This window comes from Stigmatopora argus, chromosome 14, assembly GCF_051989625.1.
Source record: "Stigmatopora argus isolate UIUO_Sarg chromosome 14, RoL_Sarg_1.0, whole genome shotgun sequence".
In the NCBI taxonomy this organism is placed as follows: domain Eukaryota; kingdom Metazoa; phylum Chordata; class Actinopteri; order Syngnathiformes; family Syngnathidae; genus Stigmatopora; species Stigmatopora argus.
The window spans coordinates 10,693,389-10,716,647 of record NC_135400.1 but is presented as its reverse complement, the minus strand read 5'-3'; the positions used below and the strand labels follow the sequence as shown (position 1 = coordinate 10,716,647).

The window sequence follows — 23,259 nt, the reverse complement described above, 5'->3', positions numbered from 1 at the left end:
GCATCCAGTCACTCCTTGCATCTTCATGGTTTGGCATTTACAAATGTACCCATTGGTTTTTCCCATTTTTATTTATTTAAATTAAACTCTCTTCTCAGCAGTAAAAACCCTGCCTTCTCTTCTTATTTTGCATCAGATTCTTATTTTGGGGGGGACGCACATACTGTTTAAGGTATATACTATGTGTATGCACTTACAATATTCAAAGTACTGTAATTTTCTGACTTTAAGCCGCACCAAGCAAATATCACGACAAAACTGTATTTGTTTATATAGGAGCTGCGCTGGACTATTAGCCACAGGTGTCCACATCATATTACACCATAAGACAAGGAGCCAAAAGCCTGTAAATATCCATTGGACTATAAATATTCAGTGAATTACTCACCTTGTTAACTCTTTCATTGCAGTTGACAATGATAGACATCCAATCAGGTGGCTATCTTCATCCTTCTACTGTGTAATCAATACAGTAATAGATGGGAGATTTGGCAGCTAACCCTGCTGATTCAAATGAAAAGGACATCTATTGCAGCCAATCGCAGCCGATACAAAGCAAAAGAATGAGAAAATAAAAGACTCACCGATACATTCCTTAAGGCGTCTTCAGCTCTTTCGTGGTAACCACCATAAATCCTATAAGTCTTTACTTTCCAATAAATTGAATGTCTTAATGTCTTGATTCCATGAGAACTGCATTCTTTGCTTCCTGATCATCACTTCTCTAGAGGCTACAATTTATGACAGGAATCATGAATGGAATGAAACGTCACCTCTGAAGGCCTCTCTTTCAGGTAACCGTTTATCTGTGCTACTACATAAAAATGTAGGCTTTATATATAATGAGTCTTGCTGAGAAGTAATCTGATATGGACGTGTAGAATGATTCTCGAATGGACTCCTCGGCTATGATTGTTATCCATCAGTCGCTAAGGCAAATGAAAGTTGCTTGAAACGAAAAAGTCCATTGGAAAATTGAAGCAACTCGATTTTGAATAATCATAGTTGTTCCCTTCTGTTTCTTTGACTGAGGATGTAGACAAGTTGTCAATTGAGGTATACCGCAGGTGAGGCTGAAGCTGTTCCGCAGTGGCCTCCAGCGAGATGTTGAATTAGTTAAAAATTATTCCAGGGCTCAGACAGTACAATTTTAGACAATGCATTAATCCAGGCCGGCATGTGGTATGAGGTCCAAAGTTACTGCCGAGTAGAACCTTTGCAGCAAGAATTGTTTGAGAGGCATTCCAGGTTTTCACGGTTACAGCAATAAGAGGTCACAGGTGTAGGATTTGCCGTGTTCCGGTCACTGAGTTGGCTTTTTTTGATGGAAGAGGTAGGTAAATGGAGAGTATCCCCGAGGTATTTATAGAAATGTTGCACAAAAGAAAAATACAGGAACTGATATTATAGATAAATGTTTTGATCCATTTGTATTTGTAAAGGAGGTATAAAGCTTCTGACTGGATGGAGTAGCTGATGGGAGCTAGGAGTCTTGTCAAAGAATTTCAAAATCTTGTCTCATGTAAAAAAAAATGCTGGTAGTTTTTGACTGTAATTAATAGAATATTATCAGCCTGAGCACAATCCAAGGAAGCAAGCAGGCAGTGATCCTTTCTTTAAAAAAAGCATTGTGGTCCAAATTACTGCTGAATAGCCTGTTGTTGTCCTATCTGAAATTGGGAGGATTCTTTAGTGTTTCCATCTGCAAAAAACAAACAAAACACAGATGCAGTATGTTAATAACACCCAGGGAAATAAATGTAAACACAAGTAAAACATGGATAAATAAGCACATTCATCAAGAGAAAATGTTTTACTTGTACGTCATTTTTTATTTATTTATTTGTTTGTTTGTTTGTACAAAAATCTCTTAACAGTTTAGAAGGATTCATTAATATTTTATATCTCGTATAGGGTTGTGGACATAAAGCAATTCACTGTGACCAATAGGTTTAATTTCTTTTCTTCAAAGGAGGTGCAGATTGTTGGATTTTTTTTTAAATAGTACCAAGGTCATAGGCCATTATGGGCAAAGAGATGATTCACATTAAATATCAGTTCAACAAAAACATGCTGGTAATTTCACTCTAAAAATGGTCAGAATATTTATTTCCCAATTTACAGTCCCAGTCGTAAATTTGAAGACATTTCCCCAATCAGTGAAAAGCGAAAGAGTCTCAAATATTTTGACCAAGGGTGCAGAAACTGATTTGATGTGGTTCCACTCGCACAAATATTTGTCAGCTTGCAAAATAATATCTTAATGGAATGACTATGTCCATCTATTGACATCAACACATTTTGTGCTGACATTGTAGTTGCTATAAAAAAGGAAAATATTCCTGTCAGTCAATATTATTGATGAAAATGTTTTGACATATATGGGCCAATTTCTACAAAAATGTCAATATATGTTGAATAACAAGATTGCATGCAGACAGAAAAACAGTTCCAGCAGGTTTCAGAGCACAGTTTTCTTATATAACCATCCATACATCAAAGGGGTTGCTTATACAATCAGGCAACTTGAGAGCGAATGTTGTCGATGAGCTCGAGAATGAACACTTGATAGACTACGAGATTTTAAAAAAACCCTCTTAAGTGTTATTTAAAGATCACAAAACAGCATTGTACTCCAGTTGCCTATGCCCATATGTGGTGAGAAACAATTCCACCAGTGCACACTACACACTCACGGGCCTTTACTCTTGACTTAAAGCACAATATGGATGACCTTGAATGTTGCATGCTGTGACAGCAGCTGAGCCAAGATAAAAACATTGAAGTAAGAAATGGGATGCTCTGTATCGCCACTGAAGTGAGCAGGCAGAGGAATAAGTATAAAAGTATTCCAAGTAATAATGGAGTGCTGCAAACAGGGTGGGGTGCTATGACCTAAAAATAAAAATCTCCAATCACTTTAGCCAAAATTGAGCTGATTCCTGCCCAAATGGGCTATTTTTAAAGACCAGAGGAGGGACTGGAATAGATTTGGCAGTTTATACATTCTAAGATAGTTTTGACAAAAATCGCATCCCGGACAGAAGGCTGCAATTTGAGCTGTTTTTTTCTTTTTTTCTTTTTGGACTGGGTGGGTTTTATAATGTGACTCGACTGGAAAATGTCTTTCCAAAACTCAGATTTGCATTATTAACTATTTAGACCAGGGGTGTCAGACTCGGGTTGGTCCGCGGGCCGCATTAACGTCAACTCGATTTCATGTGGGCCGGACCATTTTAGATATAATATTTAGATTTTTTCTTATAAATTGATTAAAAGCCCTGAATATTCAGTTTTTCATAGATCTAAAACAATGTTTATTTTAGCTTTTTTTTAATATATTTTTTTAGATTTTACAAAATGATTTTGGAACTAAAAACACAGAAAAAAATGATTAAAAAATTACAATTATTGATTTAAAAGGGGGAAAATCAGGAAATGTAATATACATCTATACTCTTCATTTTAATTTGATCCTAAAACAGAAAGTCGGCACTCATGATTTACTTTCCCGGGCCACACAAAATGATGCGGCGGGCCAGACTTGGCCCCCGGGCCGCCACTTTGACACATGTGATTTAGACCATGATGGCAAGGTGGAGGATAGTCAAGCTTGTCAAGTTTTTATATTTTTGCTGTTTCAGTCCCCCAACGGTAGGGACTTCTGGGGAAGTTTTTAGCATTTTTGCCCGGTTACCGTTGTCGGATAAATGGTCCCTAAATCTGCCAGATAAAAAAACAACATTATGATCACAATCAATCATCATTCAGTCAAGGCAAAGCCATCGTTGACCCCAACCTGATGATGAGTTCAGGACTCGGTCACTTATCAGCTGGAGTCTGGCAGTTCAACTCATTCATGCAGCATGGACCAAAACAGACATACAATAAATGAATGATTTTAAACAATGAGCGTGGTGCTGATTTTGGTGAACACCCATTTGAAAACAAAGCGTCACTTGTCTCCCAGTATTATCTAGGCCTCATTCCAGATTAGCCAAGCCAAGCCAGTGCTAATCAATGTTTTCCCTAAATGAGGCCTGAAGTGCACAGCAGACTAAACAATTTTGAATGCTTTGAGCAAGTCGTTTGTTTAGACAGTTCATACACTTGAACAGTGAGGCCAATTTAATTATGTTTGCCTTAAACTGTAAACATTTGCATTTGATGCTTCTAGCTAAGGAAATATGATATTGATTACACGGAGAAAAGTAAAAGTACGTTGACTGATAATTGAATCAATAGTCTTGTATAGCCAGGTCAAAATGTAGCGAATGAGGCATTATACAAGTAAAATAGAAAAACGGTGCACACCCTTGTTTTAATATAGTAAAATCTGATTAAATTGAAGGAGAAAATGTTGTAGTGTAATATACTAAATGCTCAAACTGCAAATCAGGTTTAATCACATGACTCAGATTTCAGGGAAAACTGACCTTGTAAGCTGAGCAAATCCTTAAAAGGAACTTAAAAAAACAAAAACAAACAAATCACTCCACAAACATTAGGCTTACCACCTGACATACACTGAAGTTAACCTACATTTTGTTCTTTATTTATTTAACTACTTGAATAGTTTAGTCTGTCTACTACTACGCTGATACATGATGATAACAAGATAGAAACTGAGTTATACATTTAATTCATTGGCTGCCCTTGACAGTGCAAGTGGGAATCGATCCCACACTGCAAGCACTCTAAATCAGGCAGAAAACACTGCACTATTGGGTGGATAATATATACGCTACATACATTTTGCAATTTATTTTGCCCATTGAGTCAAAATAAATTGCTTGCTGTCAAAAGCAACCAATGAATTAATACAAATGTAATTCTTCTTTTTTCTATCTACCACAACACATACTAATACAGAATACAAATAATCATTCATTTTCTGAACCGTTTACGAGGGTCGCGGGGGGAGCGGGAACTTATCCTATCGGCGGACACCCTGAATTGGTGGCCAGCCAATCGCGGGGCACGAGGAGACGGACAACCATTCAAGTTCACACTCATACCTAGGGGCAATTTAGAGTGTTCAACCAGACAACCATGCATGTTTTTTTTGGAATCTGAGAGGAAACCAGAGAAAACCCACGCAAGCCCGGGGAGAACATGCAAACTCCACACAGGAGGACCGACCTGGGATCGAACCCAGGACCCCAGAACAGTAAGGCCAATGTGCTAACCACTTTGACACCGGCCCACCCTGAATATTAGGACTTATTTATAAAGAGAATATAATTTGATATGAATTAATTTCAGTTACAACACAGTTCAAGTTAAAACTGTTGGAACTGGTTTTCTCCTTTTCCATTCACAATTTATGTCTCTATTTATGCCTTGGTCGGTTGGTGTCTCTCGGGGGTGACATAGGGCTGATAAACATTAGTATTTAGAACATTCTCCTGTATGTGTTTCAAGAACACTAGGGAAGAAGACAATTTGTATTTTGAATAACTGGACCAAATGCACAAATCCCCCCGAGTCCCACCTGCACCGTCTCCACCTCAGTGACGTAAACAGGCTGCGGGTCCTCGCGGGACTGTTATGCAACTAATTTTTCTCAGACAGACACTGGCAGACTTGGAGAGATTGGTTTTCTGTCCTGGCTCCTCCCCTTTCCTCCACAACATACGCACTCTATGCATTAAGCATTAGCCTCAGAAAATCAAAACGCAGCCTTGCAGCAATAAGCTGTATGGCAACACTGCGAGAGGGAGGGTGAACGGGGGCTTTAGGCATGCACGTCAAAAGAGGTCATGTCTCGCTGCTAGCATGCAAAGAAGAGATTATAGTTTGGGATGTAAACACACAACTGTACTTCAAATATGTCTTTCACTTTCATTGCACGTACAACTGAATTACATCTGAGATAAATTATTTGACATTTTGACTGATTCATATATTTTAACAAGTTGATTTTTTTTTCAACTTAATGACATTAAGTGCAATTAGGTATCTTGCCAAAACCACAAGGATTAAAAATTGTATTTAGAGATCTTTGCAAAACGCCTTGTTTTCCGGAGCTACTTCCAGAGGGAATGATTCACACAATAATCATAATTCCATAATATATATGTAAATGTACATGTATACATTTTTCTTTTACTGATTTTCACACTTTTGTGGAAAATATATAAGCCTAGCTGTATGGCGATATCTAGTTAGCTAGGATTCCTGCAAATTCTTTGAAGTACCATGCAATAAACAGAATGAGTTAAACATTGTTTTCTGTATTTCATTCCTCTCTGAGTATAAAAATTAAAGTTTAACAAGCACTGTCCAATATATTTTAACAGACTTTTGCCACACTGGATATGACAATACGTTTACGCCCCAAGCATTATCTTCCAGTACCTTATATTAAGTACATTTTTCATGACTTTCATACTCAGTTATGACTTTTCATACACAAATGAGATCAACAATTCTGCCCAACTCAGACTTTCAGATAATACTTGTACAACACTGTAAACCACAAAGTAATAAATATGTCATGTACACAGTAAAGTTACTCGATGTTGCTTGACTGCATTGCAGAATAAAGCATGTTGTTTATCTTCCCTTGCATACTTTCTATCCATAGAGTTCATAATTGATGATAGACGTAAATTGTGTCTTTTTATCTTCCTGCTCTGAATGTAAATAAACATCACTCTAGTGAAATCCAAATCATTGCAAATGGGATTCTTACCAGTCCACCCACTTGAAATGGATTGCATGCCAATGGCAGCCAATGTGTTAAAGTTATGTTGTTATTTTTTTTAATAACGCAAAATAATCACCTGCTCTAGAAAAGCTTAAGGCGTTTCAACACACCCGAGAAAGCGCACAGGAAAAAAAAAGGGCAAGTGAGTTCATGTTGGCGGTGCAGTCTTATATACATTGACGTATAGATCAGGTTACCGTACGGGGGACAAGCAAGGCCGGTCGAGTTGACGTGAGGACAGCGCTCACCTTGCACCGTGGCTCCATGACATGCCATGTACACACCACCACCGCCGTCACTCTATATGTTCTCCCTAAGGTGGACCATTCATGAGATCGCTACCCCCCAAGCTCCAGAACCGCCTCCAAAACCATCAACAATTCCGCGACGCCAACGAGGTAAAAGGGGAGCGGAAAACGCCGTACAAATACATGGAAGTGAAGGCGAGTGGATCTGCGTTTACCGTCGCGAAAAGGCGTCCGAGCCTCTCCCTACTTGGCCCGCTTCCCTCTACCAGCCGGCGCGTGAGTGCCCGTGAACTGTCAAAGCAACTGCCACCACGGTCGCTGCTGCTGTGTGTGCATTGCGTCCTCCCCCATGCCTGTCGAGTCAGTCAGTGGCGGTGCGGCCGAACCGCGAATGCGGGTCAGGACAGAGCACGGCTACCTCGCTTGTGTTTATTTCGTCACGGAGCTAACTCAGTGCTGCTCTCTAGCGGCAAACAGGGGACGTGCCGGAGGCGAGAGTTGCGTAAATCCTCGGGAATGCCGGCGGATTTAAAGAGACATGACCCTACGTTTTTCCCCAGCAACCCCATTTAACTCTTTCAGTGCCATGGACAATGTTAGACATCCAGTGATGTGGATCTTTTCATTAGTTTTTTTTCTTTCGGAACCGCTTTATCCTCACTTGGGTTGCAGGGGGTGCTGGAGCCCATCCCTGCGGAGTTTTGGCCCGAGGCGGGGGACACCCTGAATTGGTGGGCAGTCAATCGCAGGGCACGAGGAGACGGACAACGATTCACGCTCACACTCATACCTAGGGGCTAACATGCATGTTTTTGGAATGTGGGAGAAAACCGGAGTACTCGGAGGAAACCGGAGTAACTGGAGAAAACCCACGGAGGCCCGGGGAGTACATGCAAACTTCACACAGGTGGACCGACCTGGATTTGAACCCAGGATCCCTGAACTGTGAGGCCGACGCGCTAACCACTCAGCGGCCGGGTCGGCCAGTTTTTCATTAGTTAGACGTCTAATCCATTTCAACTGAGAAAGATGGCCAAACGCCCCCGCTTCAAACAGATTATGTCTAGGGCCGTCAGTGGGCGCCAATGCGTTAAAAAGTAGGCCAGTGCATGCCCCATTTTTATTCGTTTTATTTATGTATACTCTGTTAAGTCCAGTTTTTATTGCCCCATTCTAGACTGGATGTAGTGACACTTTACTGACGCCAGGGGAAAGCAGTGCCCCATCTTTGCTGCAGAGATAATTTGATGTGGAACTTTTTTGGCTCGTGTGTGCCCTTTTATGGATTGCATCTTGGGAGGTTGCCCGCATTGCTTATAGCAAAAATGGCCCTGACTGTAAAAAAATAAATAAATACATAAATGAATAAACAAAGGAGTTTAGTCATTTAACTATATTAAACTCCAAAGTGTAACATTTGGGGGCCTTTAAAAAACCTGGCTTCTATAAACATGGTTATCAATTCTTTATTATAATTTATTTACCATAACTATTATCAAAATATATTGTTCATTCATTTTCATCACTGCTTATATACTGGGCAGGGTCGCAGGGTGCTGGAGCCCATCTCAGTTCACTAAGGGCAGACTACACCCGAGAGTTTTTTGACTAGCGTGCCTTCTTAATAATTTAAGAGTGGTATGCTGTATCTCGTCTGTTAGAAAATTCTATATTATTCTAACAATCAATATTTAAGTAGAAGACATGATAAAACTTCTCTTTATATTCACACTGATAAATGATACATTTTTATGTTTCGTTTTATTTTAATATAGGGTTGCGGTGGATGCTGGAGCCTATCGCAGCTGACTTCGGACACCCTGAAGTGGTGGCCAGCCAATCGCAGGGCGCAAGGAGACTTCCCGAATACGGGATGAATAAAGTTATCCAATCCAAACAACCATTCACGCTCACACTAATACCCAGGGGCACTTTAGAGTGTCCAATCAGCCTATCATGCATATCTTTGGTATGTGGGAGGAAACCAGACTACCCGGAGAAAACCCACGCAGGGCCGGTAAGAATGTGCATACTCCACACAGGTGGACCGACCTGGATTTGAACCCAGGTACCCCACTGTGAGGCTTACGCGCTAACCACTCAGGGCTGCCTGTTGTATTACACTTATTTATTTATTTTAAAAAAATAAGATAATTTTGAATCACTTTTCCATCACCAAAACAACCTCAACATTCGTTACAATACATTTTAATCTGCATTCTCACCCTCTTGCTACTGTCACAATGAAATTTCCCGAATACGGGATGAATAAAGTTATCCAATCCAATAGCATTATATTTATCGGTGCCACAGGACTGAATTGTGGACATAGTCTAAGAAAATAATTATTTGTATGTAAATTACAGTTATGCATGTTGACACATGCAAACCAGTTGCCATACCTGAAACTTCTGTTCCGTTAAATAAAGCTTTCTCAGTTTCCGAACATGTCATACTGGCTGCACCGCTGGGACACCATCTGCTTGTGTGAAAGAGGAACCAGAAAATTGAATAAATTACATAGAAACACACACAAAGCACTTTCAACATTGACTTCACTCTCCAAGGATCAGTATAGCCATTATTAAATAGTAATTAATCAACTTAAGTTTTTGTTTGATACAAGACAGGTTTTCATTTAAAAAAATGATACATTATAAATATTTTATATAAATATGTTATTTTTATATCATACTCTACTTGATGAATGTCGTGGCGATTGATTTTAAAACTAAATTGTGATATTTTGTATGATAAACATTTAATTCACATATTTCCTTTGCCTAAAATTGGGAAACCCGTATACCACTAAGGGTATAATTAACACACAATAACAATCATTACATTGCTTACACATTATATTGTACATAATACTGATATCGTATTAAAATGGACTGAATTTGAAGTGGATGGAAATAATGTTATGCAAGTATTCACAATAATTCCCATGTTTGATCTAGTAGGGTCGTTTATAAACACTAGTCACAGCATGATGGGCGCTTGCACAATCTTATAACTTTGCGAAGCGCTATTTTAGAAATCAAACATTTAAATTAATCAAAATTTTACATTTACAGTAAATGTGTGCTAGACAATCCAGTTTACATGTTCAATCGTCAAAATGTCACTCAATATGCATAGAATGTCTATCGGCGCCAATAGCAGCCAATGAATACATATTTGTCTATATTGTAATCTGAAAATAATAACACACTATTTATATGTATTCATCGAAGCTCCTGGTACCATAAACACTTTGAAAAGTCAAAAAGAAAACATATGAAAAAAATAATGGCTAAAGCATTACAAATAGACTCCATACGAATCCATTGTTATTTAGTTTTATGAAGTAGTACTATAGAGTTACACATAAAAAAGACTGCGGTTTTTAAAAGCACATACTGTGCCACTTTGCAAAGCGACCGCCCCACCCGTATGCTATATAACCGGCAGTGGTATCTCGAGGAAGGGCAGTTTTCATCGGGGAAACTTTGATCCCAACAATGTTTCACATAGCTTTGTTGGTTCTGCTCTCTGCTGTCTCCAGTGAGTGTCACGTAGCTACACAATCCCTTTGACTGCTAACATTCAACATTTACCATGTTTTTCTTTACAGGTCTCAAGGGTCAAGAACAGTTACCACCACATGTGACTCTCCAGCCTGGTCAGCTGTTAAACATTGAGTGTCAAGTGTCTTATGATTTGGATAGCTACTACACTGCATGGGTCAGGCAGCCTCCAGGGAAAGGACTGCAATGGATTGGGAGCAAATACACTGGACACTCCCTCTATGAAAATACCCTGAGAAACAAGTTCAGTATTGAACTAAACCCCTCGAGCCAAACAGTTACTCTACAGGGACAGAATATGCAGCCTGGAGACACTGGCATGTATTACTGTGCCATAGACACACAACAACAGGAACCATGAGCAAGCTTGAACAAAAACAGAAACTCTTAACAGAGATTGAAACAGGGAGTTCTAAAGTTTCCCCAAAAATAGTTTGATCAGAATCACCAAAGATAAACATTTGTTTAAAGAGGAATTAAAAGGGAAATAGTATTTTTGCAAACATGCCAATCAATTCTTCTATTGCTTTGGTACAAAATAAAATAATCATTCATTTTCTCGATTGATTATCCTCACAAGAGGCAATTAGCTTTGGTCTCAGCAACAAACAAACAACAACAACAACAACAAAACTAAAGATAAAACATCACTTCAATAGCACTTATTTGAGTGAAATTGTCTTCCAAGGTTGATCCGTCATCAAAAATTCTCTCTTAAAGTTCAACTGGGGTATCAACATGGAGGTGAAGGTTTCCTTTGAGTCAAATATTCCGATTGTGGTGAGTTCAAGAGCACTAAACCAGTATTATGACATGACCATCTATGCAAAATACACTTCCATTCAACACACAATAAAGCCTGCTACGATACCCTCAAAAAACAAAAAATAATCCCTACTTTAATTAGAACCACACAAATGAAAATAACAATATTAATAGTGTGATATTTAATAATGTGAATAAATAAATAAAACCTTTATATTAATGGTCAAATTCTTACATAATAATTCCTGAGGTTTTTTTTGGAAGTCGCACATAAGTATATTTTGCGCCAGGTAAAGAATATATACAATTAAGAGAATAATAAATATTTCGTAAATAGACAAGTCGCACTGGAGCGTATGTAGCATTTTTGGAAGTGCATTTTACATTTTTCTTTATATCAGAAATCAAAGAACAAACAAATGTTAAGGTTGCAAGAATAAAATGGAGAACATCTGGCTCAATAGGCATCTGTTGATCTGACCGATTTTCAGATAATTATAGCCTTAAAAAACATAACAGGCCGTCAGTGGTCAGAAAAAGAGGAGAAAAAATAAATAAGTTGTAAGTATAAATCAGTCAAACTGTGAAAAAAGCACAAGTCCCACTGTCTTTTCCTTTTTTAGAGCGCAAAGGTATTTGAAAGGGCGTGTATCATTGTGTCTACAACATATTTGGGACCACAGTGTTACACACCATAGCAAAAACCCGTGATCATTTGAATAATTCCCTTTCACTTTAAAATGGCAGTTTCTCATAGTTTTTTTCTTTAATCAAATCCACTTGAGATGGTTTAAACACTATACACTGGAATTCATTTGCCAATTAATGGGGAAATGAAATTATAGCTAGACTATTATACTTATCTTCCCATCACACATAGAACCAGCTGTTCAGTCATTCTTTCTAAATAGGTGTGGCTACCACAGTTAGGATTTTGTTTTTATCTTTTAATTATCAGAAACTCATAAACATTTCACAATGATGTAAACTGCTTAGTATTTAAGAACTATTTTCCCCTGTCAGTTTTTTTTTGTTATTTGGTATTTGCACTGTCAACTGATTACATTGTATCATTGTGTAGCTACTTTAGCTACTGGGGAAAAGGAACCCAAGTAACAGTCACATCTGGTGAGTAATTTCTATTCTTCTAGTTTAAAATATGGTCTTATAAAGTCTTTTTAATTTTTTTTTTAAGTTTTTGACATGCCAAACACTTGTAGCTGGTCAATGTGATTAGTGTGTTAGCTTATTGGGGTAATGGAACCCAAGTCACAGTTACATCTGGTAAGTAATAATTTTTGCTCATTAGACATTATTGTAATGTTATTGTTGACTTAGGAAATAACTGGATATAGTCTTATGTTACACTATTTCATCATGATAATTCTGTCTTTTTAACGGTTAATCAGTGTAAAAGTTTTTTTTGTCAGCGTGTCAATTTGAGAATTTACTCATTAGCCAATAAAATGACAGTGGAAACATATGATGTTTAGCTTCATAATTATACGGTAATTATTGCTTGTGTGGCTGTTTATTTGAACATTTATAGATTCAAGTTTACCGTTACTATCATCAATGTAAAGTGCAACTGCAATTAAGTAAAATGTAAAATTAAATACATTAATTGGGGTTAATATCATACAAAGTGATTGTCTTGGTTTTAAAAGTGGAAATCTTGTAAAATGTTAAGTCTCATCTCAAATTATTGCTTTTTCAGAATATTGAGTGAACAAAATACATTTTATTAAAAAAAAAGACTAAAGTGCATTTTAATTTACCTACTAATAAAATAATTTGGATTTTGCTAATGCAAAAGAATAGAAATGAGTTAACATGCAGCATTTAGCTTCCCTATGCCAAGTACTACATTTCGATTTATTCAACAACATCCCCCACCCTTCTTTTGCTTTTCTTGTAGGTTCCCCGATTAAACCGACCGTCTTTCCTCTGATGGAATGTAGCTCCGCTGCCACGTTTAGTATTGGCTGTCTCGCTACTGGCTTTTCACCTTCTCCACTGACCTTTACTTGGAGCAAAGACGGAACTGCCCTGAGTGACTTTATTCAGTATCCTTCAGTAGAATACAACAACGTCTACACGGGAGTCAGTCAAATCCAAGTGAAGAGAGAGGACTGGGATAACAGGGCAAAATTCCAATGTCTTGCCAAACATTCGACTGAAGACGTAGAAGCCATGATCACCAAGACAGAAGGTAATATATTTTTGCAAGAAATTCTTGTACTATACTTAAGTTTGAAAAGACGTCATCTCTGTAAATGTATATGGTAATTGCGCACATATGGAGAAGTTAATAGATTTTATAAGGGGGTTCATAATACTATCAGGAGAACTGCTATAACAATTGAATAAAAAAAAAACAAAGGTTGTTATGGTCAATTAACCACAGTATGCTGATTCACGTTAAAAGTTTGAAATAGTTTATCTATATCAGCTAATTTTAAAGAGAAAAATATATGACATCTAACAAATGGTCACTCATTGAAATTGTTTTTATACATTCCATCAATATCGTAAAAATAACAACAGGTGGAAAGGAATTGCTCAAGCCTCTTCAGCAGCATTTATCAAAAAAATATATATTCTTGCTTTCTCTTCTCACTGCAGCATCTTCAGTTATTATAGCTTTAATTTGATACGTCTATGCTTGCCTGTCTCATTGGAAGCGTGTACTCTGTATGCCAAAGCACACGTGGGAAATAGTAGACAAATTGTAGCAGAAATCACTTTTTCATTCCACTCACAGAGACATTTGTGAGCATAATTATTAATTCCAGCACTTTGTAAAACAGGAGAATATGCGCTCACTATCACGTGTGCTTGTGTATAAACTGTATGTGCAGTCTTGTCATCATGTGTGCTCTTGTAATGTATGTATGTGCAGTCTTGTCTTGTGAAAACATATATTTGTCAATATGTTTTTTTCCAGAGGTCTACAGGTCACCAACTATGAAAGTGTTGTCCTCTTCTGATGGCAAAGAGCTCTCTTTTGCCTGTTTTGCTCAAGATTTTTCCCCAAATATTTACGAGGTCAAATGGCTGAAAAACGGAGTAGACACTTTCGACCGAATAAATGAAATCGAGACTCAGCCAGAGGCCAGAAAAGACGCAAATGGAACAACACTTTACAGCGTAACGACTATTCTCACGCTCAAGTCCAATCAGTGGTCTAGTGACACAAAAGTGACGTGCGAGTTTAGAGGCAAAGATGAAGATGGAGATATTACAATGAGATCAACACTCTCCCAAAAACCTGAGTCTGATTCACCTTGTGAGTATTTTTTTCAATGCTATTTCTATAGTGTAGGGATAAAAAAAAGAAATTAAGTTAAATCATTATATGTTCAACAGGTGAACAATTCCCAGGTACAGACTTAAGGATTAAAATCACAGGCCCGACTATGGAGGAGATGTTTTTGAAAAAAACAGGAAAGGTAATATGTGAAGTTAAAGTCAACAAGTCATCCGTGCAGAATATTTCATGGGAGAACAAGGACGGGAAAAATATGGTTGGTACCTTAACATCCCCGTCACCAGGCGAAACAGGAGTATTTCGCATTCCACTTGACATCACATATGACGAATGGAGGCAAGGGGTGAAGCGCAATTGCGTTGTGATGCTTCCAAATTTCAGCGAGCCGTTCAAGAAATCCTACGAAAGAGACATTGGTAAGAAATCTCTCATTTTCTAGCAAAACATTATCTTAATTTATCATGACTTGAGTTTGCACCTTTTGGCATTTTTACAGGAAAACCACTTCGCGGTCCTTCAGTTTTTATGATGACTCCAGTGGAACACGTTAAAACAGACACAGTTACCCTGACCTGCTTTGCAAAAGACTTCTTTCCTCGTGACTTTCTAGTGTCTTGGCTGATCGATGATGAGCCTGTAAATTCTACCTATACTCACAAAAGCACCATACCGATAGAAAACCAAGGTTCTTACACAATCTACAGCTATTTGACACTCAACTTTGAGCAGTGGAAAAGTTATGATGTGGTCTATAGCTGTATCTTTTACCATGAATCTCTAAAAAGCCCATACATTCCAAGGACCATTACGCACCTCTCTGCCAAAACGTACATGTCCAATAATAATATGAATAACGCTGAAATGTGCAAGACTCAGTAGACTTCTAAGTCTCTTTGTCTTCTCCTGTTTGCTCTTAATGTTTGTTGCTTATTCATCAACATGTTGCCTTTTCTCTAAATGCAGATTTAAAACCCAAATAAAAAAAAATATGTTGCAATTGTTGTGTGTGGCAAAGTTGTCGTTCTTGTCTGTTTTTAGGATGTCTATTTTGTTGAATGTGATTTGGATTATCGGTAATGTAACAAATGGTTGGGTTTTAAAAGACTCCTAAACAATTAATAATAAAATTAGTAAGAAAAGTTGGATGAATGTGAAACTTGCTGACTTGATGAGAGTTTAGATTTTTATGGAGAAGGCCATTAAAAAAAATAATAAAGGAATAATAATTATTATTATTGTAATGCCGTGACTCGACAATTTAGTAAGTAAATAGGACTTCAGTATAAGTACTAGTTAGAAGTCTACTCAATGTTTTAATAGAACCGGTCTTCAAACTACAGGTTACTTAATGTCAAGTTCTATTTAGTACCTAAAATGTTGAGCTCATTTAAGACTCGTTTAATTGGGTTTTCCATATAGACTTGAAAAGTCTGTGAAATTGGTATAAATTTCAACTTCAACCAACTATACTTATTAAACTAGTTTTAACTGTGCAATATAGGTATTTCCAAGTTGGACAAGATGATACATTAACAACATTTATGTGACTTGTCCTTGTGCATGTCTTGTGTTCTACTGGTTCTTGCCACCCAGAATGAAAATCAATAGATAACATAGTTATATTTGAACCTTGATCAACTAATATAGAAGTCATACATGAGACACAATTATTGGAGTCTTTCAAAAGCAGTTCAGGTTGTCTAGTCTTAAGCTATTGCTCAAAATGGAACAATTGTGTTATTTGGAACTGTAACTGAAGTACAAATATGAATCCACTAGACTTCCTGGTGGGGACAAACCACCATTGGAATGACGATGTAGATGCAGAGCAAGATTTGATGGGAAGCACAGCAATTACTTTCATATTTCTCTTCCTCATCACACTTGTGTTCACCATTGGAACAACTGTTTTCAAGGTAATAAGATACTTACTATAAGACTGTGAAAGTTTGAATACAACATTATGATACAATTACAACACAAAACACAACAATTCTACTAAGACATACACAGTGGATCAATACACTTAAATAAATGATGAAAAAAAGATGATAATAAATCATAATAGGACTGTAATGTGTATGGTCATTTAGATTTGTTTAGAGACAAAAAACCCACACACATTTTTCTAGGAGATACTTTAAAAATGTAGGCTAACTTATCATATCACACGAATTTGAATATTATTCATCAATTTTACACAAAACTAAATCATCTGCTTCAACCCTTTGATGTATAAAAAGAGATTCCAGATTTTCCTTTCTAGATCAATCAGTGGCAGCCAATTATTTCTTATAAATGTGGTTCTTTTTTAACAACCTCAACACACTCTGAAACTATTGCGTGTTGGTACGTATTAATTTTCTCCATTTTCTTCATCTTCTTTTCAGGTCAAATGAAAAAAAATTACCAATTTCGTCATACACAGTTTCTGGGTATGATGACAATTAGGCTTTTTGTCGAGTCAATGATGATGACAAAGCCTATGTCCGATTATTAAAAAAAGTCTTAAACTGTATACTGCATTTCTATATAAATAATGGGTATTTGTTCTTAAAATATGTGCATACTGTATATTTTTTTTAAAATAAATATCATAAGGATGTCAGCAGAGAGGTATCTTTTGCATATTTAAATTTCTTATTGGCTGTTTGGAAAACATGACTACAGCACCTGGATGCAACAGACTTGAAACAAAGTAGATGTAACATGCCAAGTATTTAAATGTGTTCGTCACCAATGTGCCACCCTCACACCTGCTGTCAGTCATGCACAGTTCCTACTAACTGTGAACGACTTCTGCATTCAGTGTTTCGTTTTGTGTGCGCTTGTGTGTTCATTCGCATGCTGCTTATGCAGATGTCTTTCCTCTTTCATGCCATCTTCGTTTCCACCTGACTGTTAAACACTAGAAAATGTCAAAGTAAAACTCTGCCCTTAAAAACTAAAGACATCACATTTAGAGTCAAAGCAGCAAAGTGAAGGTATGTATAGTCACTATGTTGCTATGAATAAAGAAATGTTATACAACACTGATGAACGAAATAAGTGAAGTTTAAAGTGATGTCTATTTTTATTTTCAGTGGAGAGTACTACTGTGTCCCCAGAAATAACACTATATTCACTGTGGGAAGATACATTTGGATCCGTAGCTGTCAAACTCATTTGCATTGTGAGTAGATTTTTTCCTGAGACACTGAGTGTTGAATGGCTACGGGACAGTGAAAAGGTCGACCCCAAGCAAACCTTGAGCAGGAAACTACAGAGTTTGAAAGAAGCAGCCAAAACCTTCACTCTCATCAGTGAGATTGAGCCAAATATGAGAGACTGGAGAAACGGCATAAGTTTTACATGCCGGTCCATTCAAAACAATGTAGAAGTGAAAAAGTCAATAAGTATTTGTGAAAGTAAGTATGTGTGCATGAATGTCTAACATTTAAAACATCTTGTGAATGCAATAGAGGCATGTTATTATTTAAAAATTCTATATCATCTGACAGCTCAGGTAAACAATCCTCCTTCCATTCATTTGGAGATTCCTAGCTTGAAGGAAGCTACAATGGAAAGATTGGAAGTGAACGCAACATGTTATGTGCGCACTGCATTGAATGCTGTTATTACATGGATACTCGAGGGAAAATCTGATATTCATAACCACTTGACCCAATACACCAACGCATCGCACATCGTTAGTAAACTGACGGTATCGATAGATGTGTGGAAAACAATGAAGAGTGTGAAATGTAAAGTGGAGCATCGCTGCCTTGCGGACATTGAGGAGACCATTGACGTTTCCGGTAGGTGGCATTTGTAAAAGGTTTTCAGAGTAATAGTCAGTTTTGGTTTTGATAATGTCACATGCATCCAGAGCCTGCAGTCAAGACTCCATCTGTTGAGATCCGGCGATCGCTTACTGATTTACAGAAGAAAGACAGCGCTGTGTTTGAATGTGATGTCACCGGACTTGATCCTCTAGATCTCTACGTCACCCTTCAGGCTAACGGTGTTGATATTTCTGACAAACAATATGTTGAACTCCCTAAAGTCCAAGGCCCACATTCTATCAGCCCACATTTCAATTTGCCAGATGCTTTTGTAAAGAATCAGTCAAGTTTCAGCTGCAAAGTCAACCAAGGCTTCTCTAGCTTCTTCCAGTCAAGTCCCATTGGCGACATTTTTGGTGAGAGGCGAATTCAGGGGAGCTTTTACGAAAGACCTGATCAATATGTTATTATTATTATTATTTTTTTTTCAGTGGAGCCTACAGTTGAGATCTTTTTGACCCCCCGTGAAGAGTCAAGACTTCAGAGACTGTTATGCTACGGCTGGGGTTTTAACCCTAAAATCACGTGGTTCACCGAGTCTCAACAAAGATCTCCATCAATGACTAACCTTAGCATGAATGCGGTTGGACGTGTGGCTGTAGCGAGTCAACTCGACGTACTCCAAGATGAGTGGGAAAGCAGCAAAGGATTCACCTGTGAAGTGTATGACAGGGGGCTGGAAAAAAAGGTCAGAAAAACCATCAGCTTCTGTTCAGGTAAACAATTTCATAGTCTGTATAACAATTGCAAATGATAGAATATAAAAATATTACCTAATATCCATTCACTGTACTTGAACAGTAACCCCATTATCATCTCTAACACTGGGGGTGTATATTCATGGACCACCACTCACAGAGTCACAGCAGAAGGGACTAGTGACTGTCACATGTCTTTTGGTTGGCACCCATCTTCATGATTTCTCCATCTCCTGGAAAGTAGATGGGAAGAAATATTTCCAGATTCCCTATATGGAGGAGCTTACTAGTCACGTCAATGGCACAGAGTCCTTTCGCAGCTTCCTCAATGTGTCGGCAAGTGACTGGGATTCATATAAACAAGTGACGTGTGAGGGAAAACACAAATGTTCCAACAAGGCCTACGAGGGCTATATAAGTAAAAGCAGAGGTATTGCTTTGTGCAATTAGTTTAGCAATTATCATTATCTAATAGTCATGTTAGCATCAACGATGACTCTATGTTTGGTTCCTTCAGACTTGTATCCACCAACAGTACGCATAATACCTCCTACCATCTCAGAGCTGTCAACCACTGATGGCCTCACACTCACTTGCCTGGTGTCTGGATTTTTCCCTGATAACAAGATAGTCTACTGGGAGAAAGATGGTCAAAGACTACCGTTGATTTCTTACACCAACAGCCCTTCATGGCAATACTTTGGGAGCAGCACTTTTTCAATGAGCAGCAGATTAAATGTGAGCAAAAGTGAGGACCAGGGATCCCGCTTTTCCTGTTCTGTCAGGCACGAATCATCTGAAAAACCTTTTCAAAGCACAATTGAGGATGTCTTTGGTGAGTTCAATTTTATTAACATTGCTTTTTTTCATATGTTGTTAGTCAATATTCATAAATTTACTGCCATTGACATCAGTTTACATCATTTTCCATACCATAAATTGATACCATAATTTATACAATCTTATATTTTGTGCTAACCTTAAATGTAGATCTTGGTCACTTAGTTAATGTGTGACTTTTATTTTTTTCTAGCTTGAGATATGTGGAAACAAATGTTAATTTTTCATTTTTGATGCCTTTGAATGGCTTCGCTTCTCAGCTTCAGTGACTCTCAGCCAACCTTCAGGCATCTTGCTTCGGGGTTCAGGTGAACTGGTATGCCTGGTGTTTGGGTTCAGCCCTTGTTCAATTAACATCTCCTGGTTTCTTGACGCCAATGAGCTGACAGACTACAATGTAAGTGAATCTAGCAGAGGCCCCGACGGAAAGTTCAGCATCCAGAGCCGACTTGGACTGTCCCAAGTCGACCTTTTACCTGGAGCTGTCCACACCTGCAGAGTGACTCATGAAACCCTTACTTTGACACTAAACGTAACAAATCCAGGTACATTTTAAAAATACGCTATACTTTAAGCAGCATGCTTTTTGCACTTCATATTGCAGCAATTAACATTTTCTAATCGTTTCAGTGATCCTACCCGATTGCAATGTATTTGATGACATTGCTCATGCAGTTGTGAATCAAGATATTAATGTGGAAAGCTGGTATATGTCTGCCACATTCCTTGTGCTTTTTCTCACCTCCATTATCTACAGTGTCTTGGCCACCTTGGTTAAGGTGAGATATTGTATTTTACTTACTGTTTTTAAAAATGATTCTCCTATATATTGCGAACTAAGATCACTTAATATTTATTATTATTCGGTAATGTATACTTATTTGTGTAATCCCTGAGATTCTGACTTTCTCCTTTCTCTTCCTCCTTCAGATTAAATAAACACTGTCTATGCAACTAATACTGTGCATTCTTCTCATTTGGAACACAAGACGATTGCCGATATGTCAAAAAAAATGTTTATTATTAGTGTCATTGGTTTTTTGTTTCTATAAACAAGGTTTGAGATATTGTGTTTCCCATCACTATACTGAGTTTTACTTTTAGCAGAGGTGCCCACAATAAAAAAAAGTCTATGCAAAATGTGATCTTCACATAGTTCAAATTATTTATTGATATAAGATAATCTGAAAATATTTTGATTATTTTAACCCTTTCATATGTGACTTGAGTTTTTTTTTAACTCATCGGCTGCCATAAACAATGCTCCACGTCAATCCATTTTGATTGGAAGAAGCAAATAAACTTTCAATAATTCACTCCTCCCAGCAAAATGGGTTCGACGTCTGCCACCGTCAGTGGTATTTACATAAAAGCATTATAATATAGAAATGTAATAAAGATTAATAATAAAATAATAATATAATTCAATCGCAAAAATTGAAGTACTATATTAAAATGACCCAAAAAAATCACTAGACTTTAAAAGCCGTATTAGTTAAAAACCTCTTCTTTTTTTTTACATGACCAAAAACAGGTCATAGGTGCCAACTTTTGAACACCTAACTGTTCACTCTGTCCTTGAAAAGGGTAATCACAACATACACTAACTAAACAGAAACAGTTATTCACATTGACCACTAGAGTGAGCCAAGGTTTGAACTGCCTCATCTGTGGCTTGAACGCTTAATGCAGTGCTGATCAATTGAAACATATTATGACTGGAAAGGACACATTCTATGGAAAGTCAAAATCCCGAATGTATCTCTTATTTTTGATAAACATGTAGTATTTAAACACAATTATGCTCCTTGATATCTAGACACTGTCTGTTTTTTTAATCTATACATATGGTGGGTTTAGGAATTTCCACAGGAAGGGATGACACTCAGCACATCCAGAACCACTATTGGCTACCTCTGGAATTATTTGGCTCTGACTATATGTGATTGGCTAGGGACCTGGGGGAGCCAGATGACTACAGGTATTACGGTAGTATCTAACAATTGGCTGTTAATGGCGGAGCAAGCAGCCAGCAAAACCCAAGATGATTGGCCCCATTCGACAATGAATCTATTGCACCAATCCAACATTTATTTTTATTTTTTGACAAATCAGTAGCCCACCAAAACTTTACCTGTCTCAAATTAAACGGGACTGGAAAATCGTTGGGAAACATTCCGTCTGACTAGTGTGTTGTAAATATGTCTTTTCCGGTGCCATGCCCCTTATCCCGAGCTGATATCTGGTTATGGTGTGGAAGCAATAAGTTGCTTCTGGTGTGTGTTCTTTGGTGTTTTTGGTTGCTTCCGGTTTCTGTTTCCCCAGTGGATCTCTTGCATCACAACAAGAGAGCATCACCTGCCTGGAAAGGTTGTTCGTTTAATCGAAAGGTTGGTGGGACCACTCCCTAAAGGTAGGTATGCTCAGTCGCCCCAAACTGACCACTCTACACATCCGCTGAACACGTGAGTATGGATCTTCTTACTAACCGAGAAGAGGCTGGAGTAAGGAACCACCTAGCCGCTTGGATCATCGACTTCTTCACTGACAGATCACAATATGTGAGACTCCAGGACTGTACGTCTGATGTGGTAGCTTGCAGCACGGGGGCCCCACCAGACACAGTGCTCTCCCCACTCCTCTTCTCCCTCTACACATCTGACTTCAAACATAATACAGTAACCTGCCACCTCTAAAAGTTCTCTGACGACACCGCTATTGTTGGACGAGTGACGGACGGGAACGACCTGGAGTACAGGGGAGTCATCACAGCCTTGGTTGACTGGTGTAGGCAAAAACACCTCTACATCAACACTTACCCAGGCGCCTGGGTGACCTAACAACAACAACAACAACATCAACACCAGAAAGACAAAGGAAATGGTAATCGGTTTTCGGAGGAATCCTCAACAGACCACTCAGGTGCACATCCAGGGTACAGACATTGAAATCGTGGAGAATTTTAAGTACCTGGGTGTTCACCTCAACAACAAACTAGACTGGTCCACAAACATAGATGCCCTGTATAAAAGGGGCCAGAGCTGCCTCTACATACTGAGGAGTCTACGGTCCTTTGGAGTGTGCAGGATACTGCTGAGGACTTTTTACGACACTGTGGTGGCATCTACAGTGTTTTATGCAGTGGTCTGTTGGGGATGCGGGAGCACGGAGAGGGACAGGAACAGGCTGAATAAGCTGGTCAGAAGGGCCAGCTCTGTTCTGGGCTGTCCTTTGGACTTTGTGGAGGAAGTGCGAGAGTGGAGGATGCTGACCAGGATGATGTCCATCATGGACAGCACCTCCCACCCCATGCATGAGTCTGTGGAGTCCCT

The 23,259-nt window shown here is 38.2% G+C and overlaps 2 protein-coding genes across 13 annotated transcripts in view; one reads left to right on the top strand and one right to left on the bottom strand.

The window, feature by feature from the left end:
- LOC144089068 (thyroid hormone receptor alpha) overlaps positions 1-23,259 on the bottom strand; it is a 68,207-nt gene that overhangs the window by 26,273 nt on the left and 18,675 nt on the right. For 8 of the 12 annotated variants that reach the window (XR_013304998.1, XR_013304995.1, XR_013304996.1 and 5 more), the window contains exons 7-12: positions 19,163-19,320; positions 18,958-19,065; positions 14,830-14,964; positions 9,363-9,439; positions 585-1,702; positions 389-504 (exon numbers count right to left, since the gene is read on the bottom strand). The gene's annotated coding sequence lies outside the window, so the exon portion shown is untranslated. Of the gene's footprint in view, positions 1-388; positions 505-584; positions 1,703-6,960; positions 7,151-7,175; positions 7,416-9,362; positions 9,443-14,829; positions 14,965-18,957; positions 19,066-19,162; positions 19,321-23,259 lie in introns of those variants that run through there. The other 4 variants (XM_077619911.1, XM_077619908.1, XM_077619912.1 and 1 more) reach the window with 4 other exon arrangements.
- On the top strand, positions 10,464-20,926 carry LOC144088269 (uncharacterized). Its single transcript, XM_077618591.1, has 16 exons — positions 10,464-10,506; positions 10,577-10,876; positions 12,360-12,422; positions 13,213-13,506; positions 14,242-14,583; positions 14,664-14,981; positions 15,062-15,440; positions 17,647-17,972; positions 18,066-18,362; positions 18,434-18,745; positions 18,821-19,105; positions 19,191-19,517; positions 19,605-19,922; positions 20,188-20,472; positions 20,558-20,706; positions 20,858-20,926. Exons 1-16 carry the CDS (start codon positions 10,464-10,466, stop codon positions 20,864-20,866), a joined length of 4,047 nt encoding a protein of 1,348 aa, XP_077474717.1. The 3' UTR covers positions 20,867-20,926.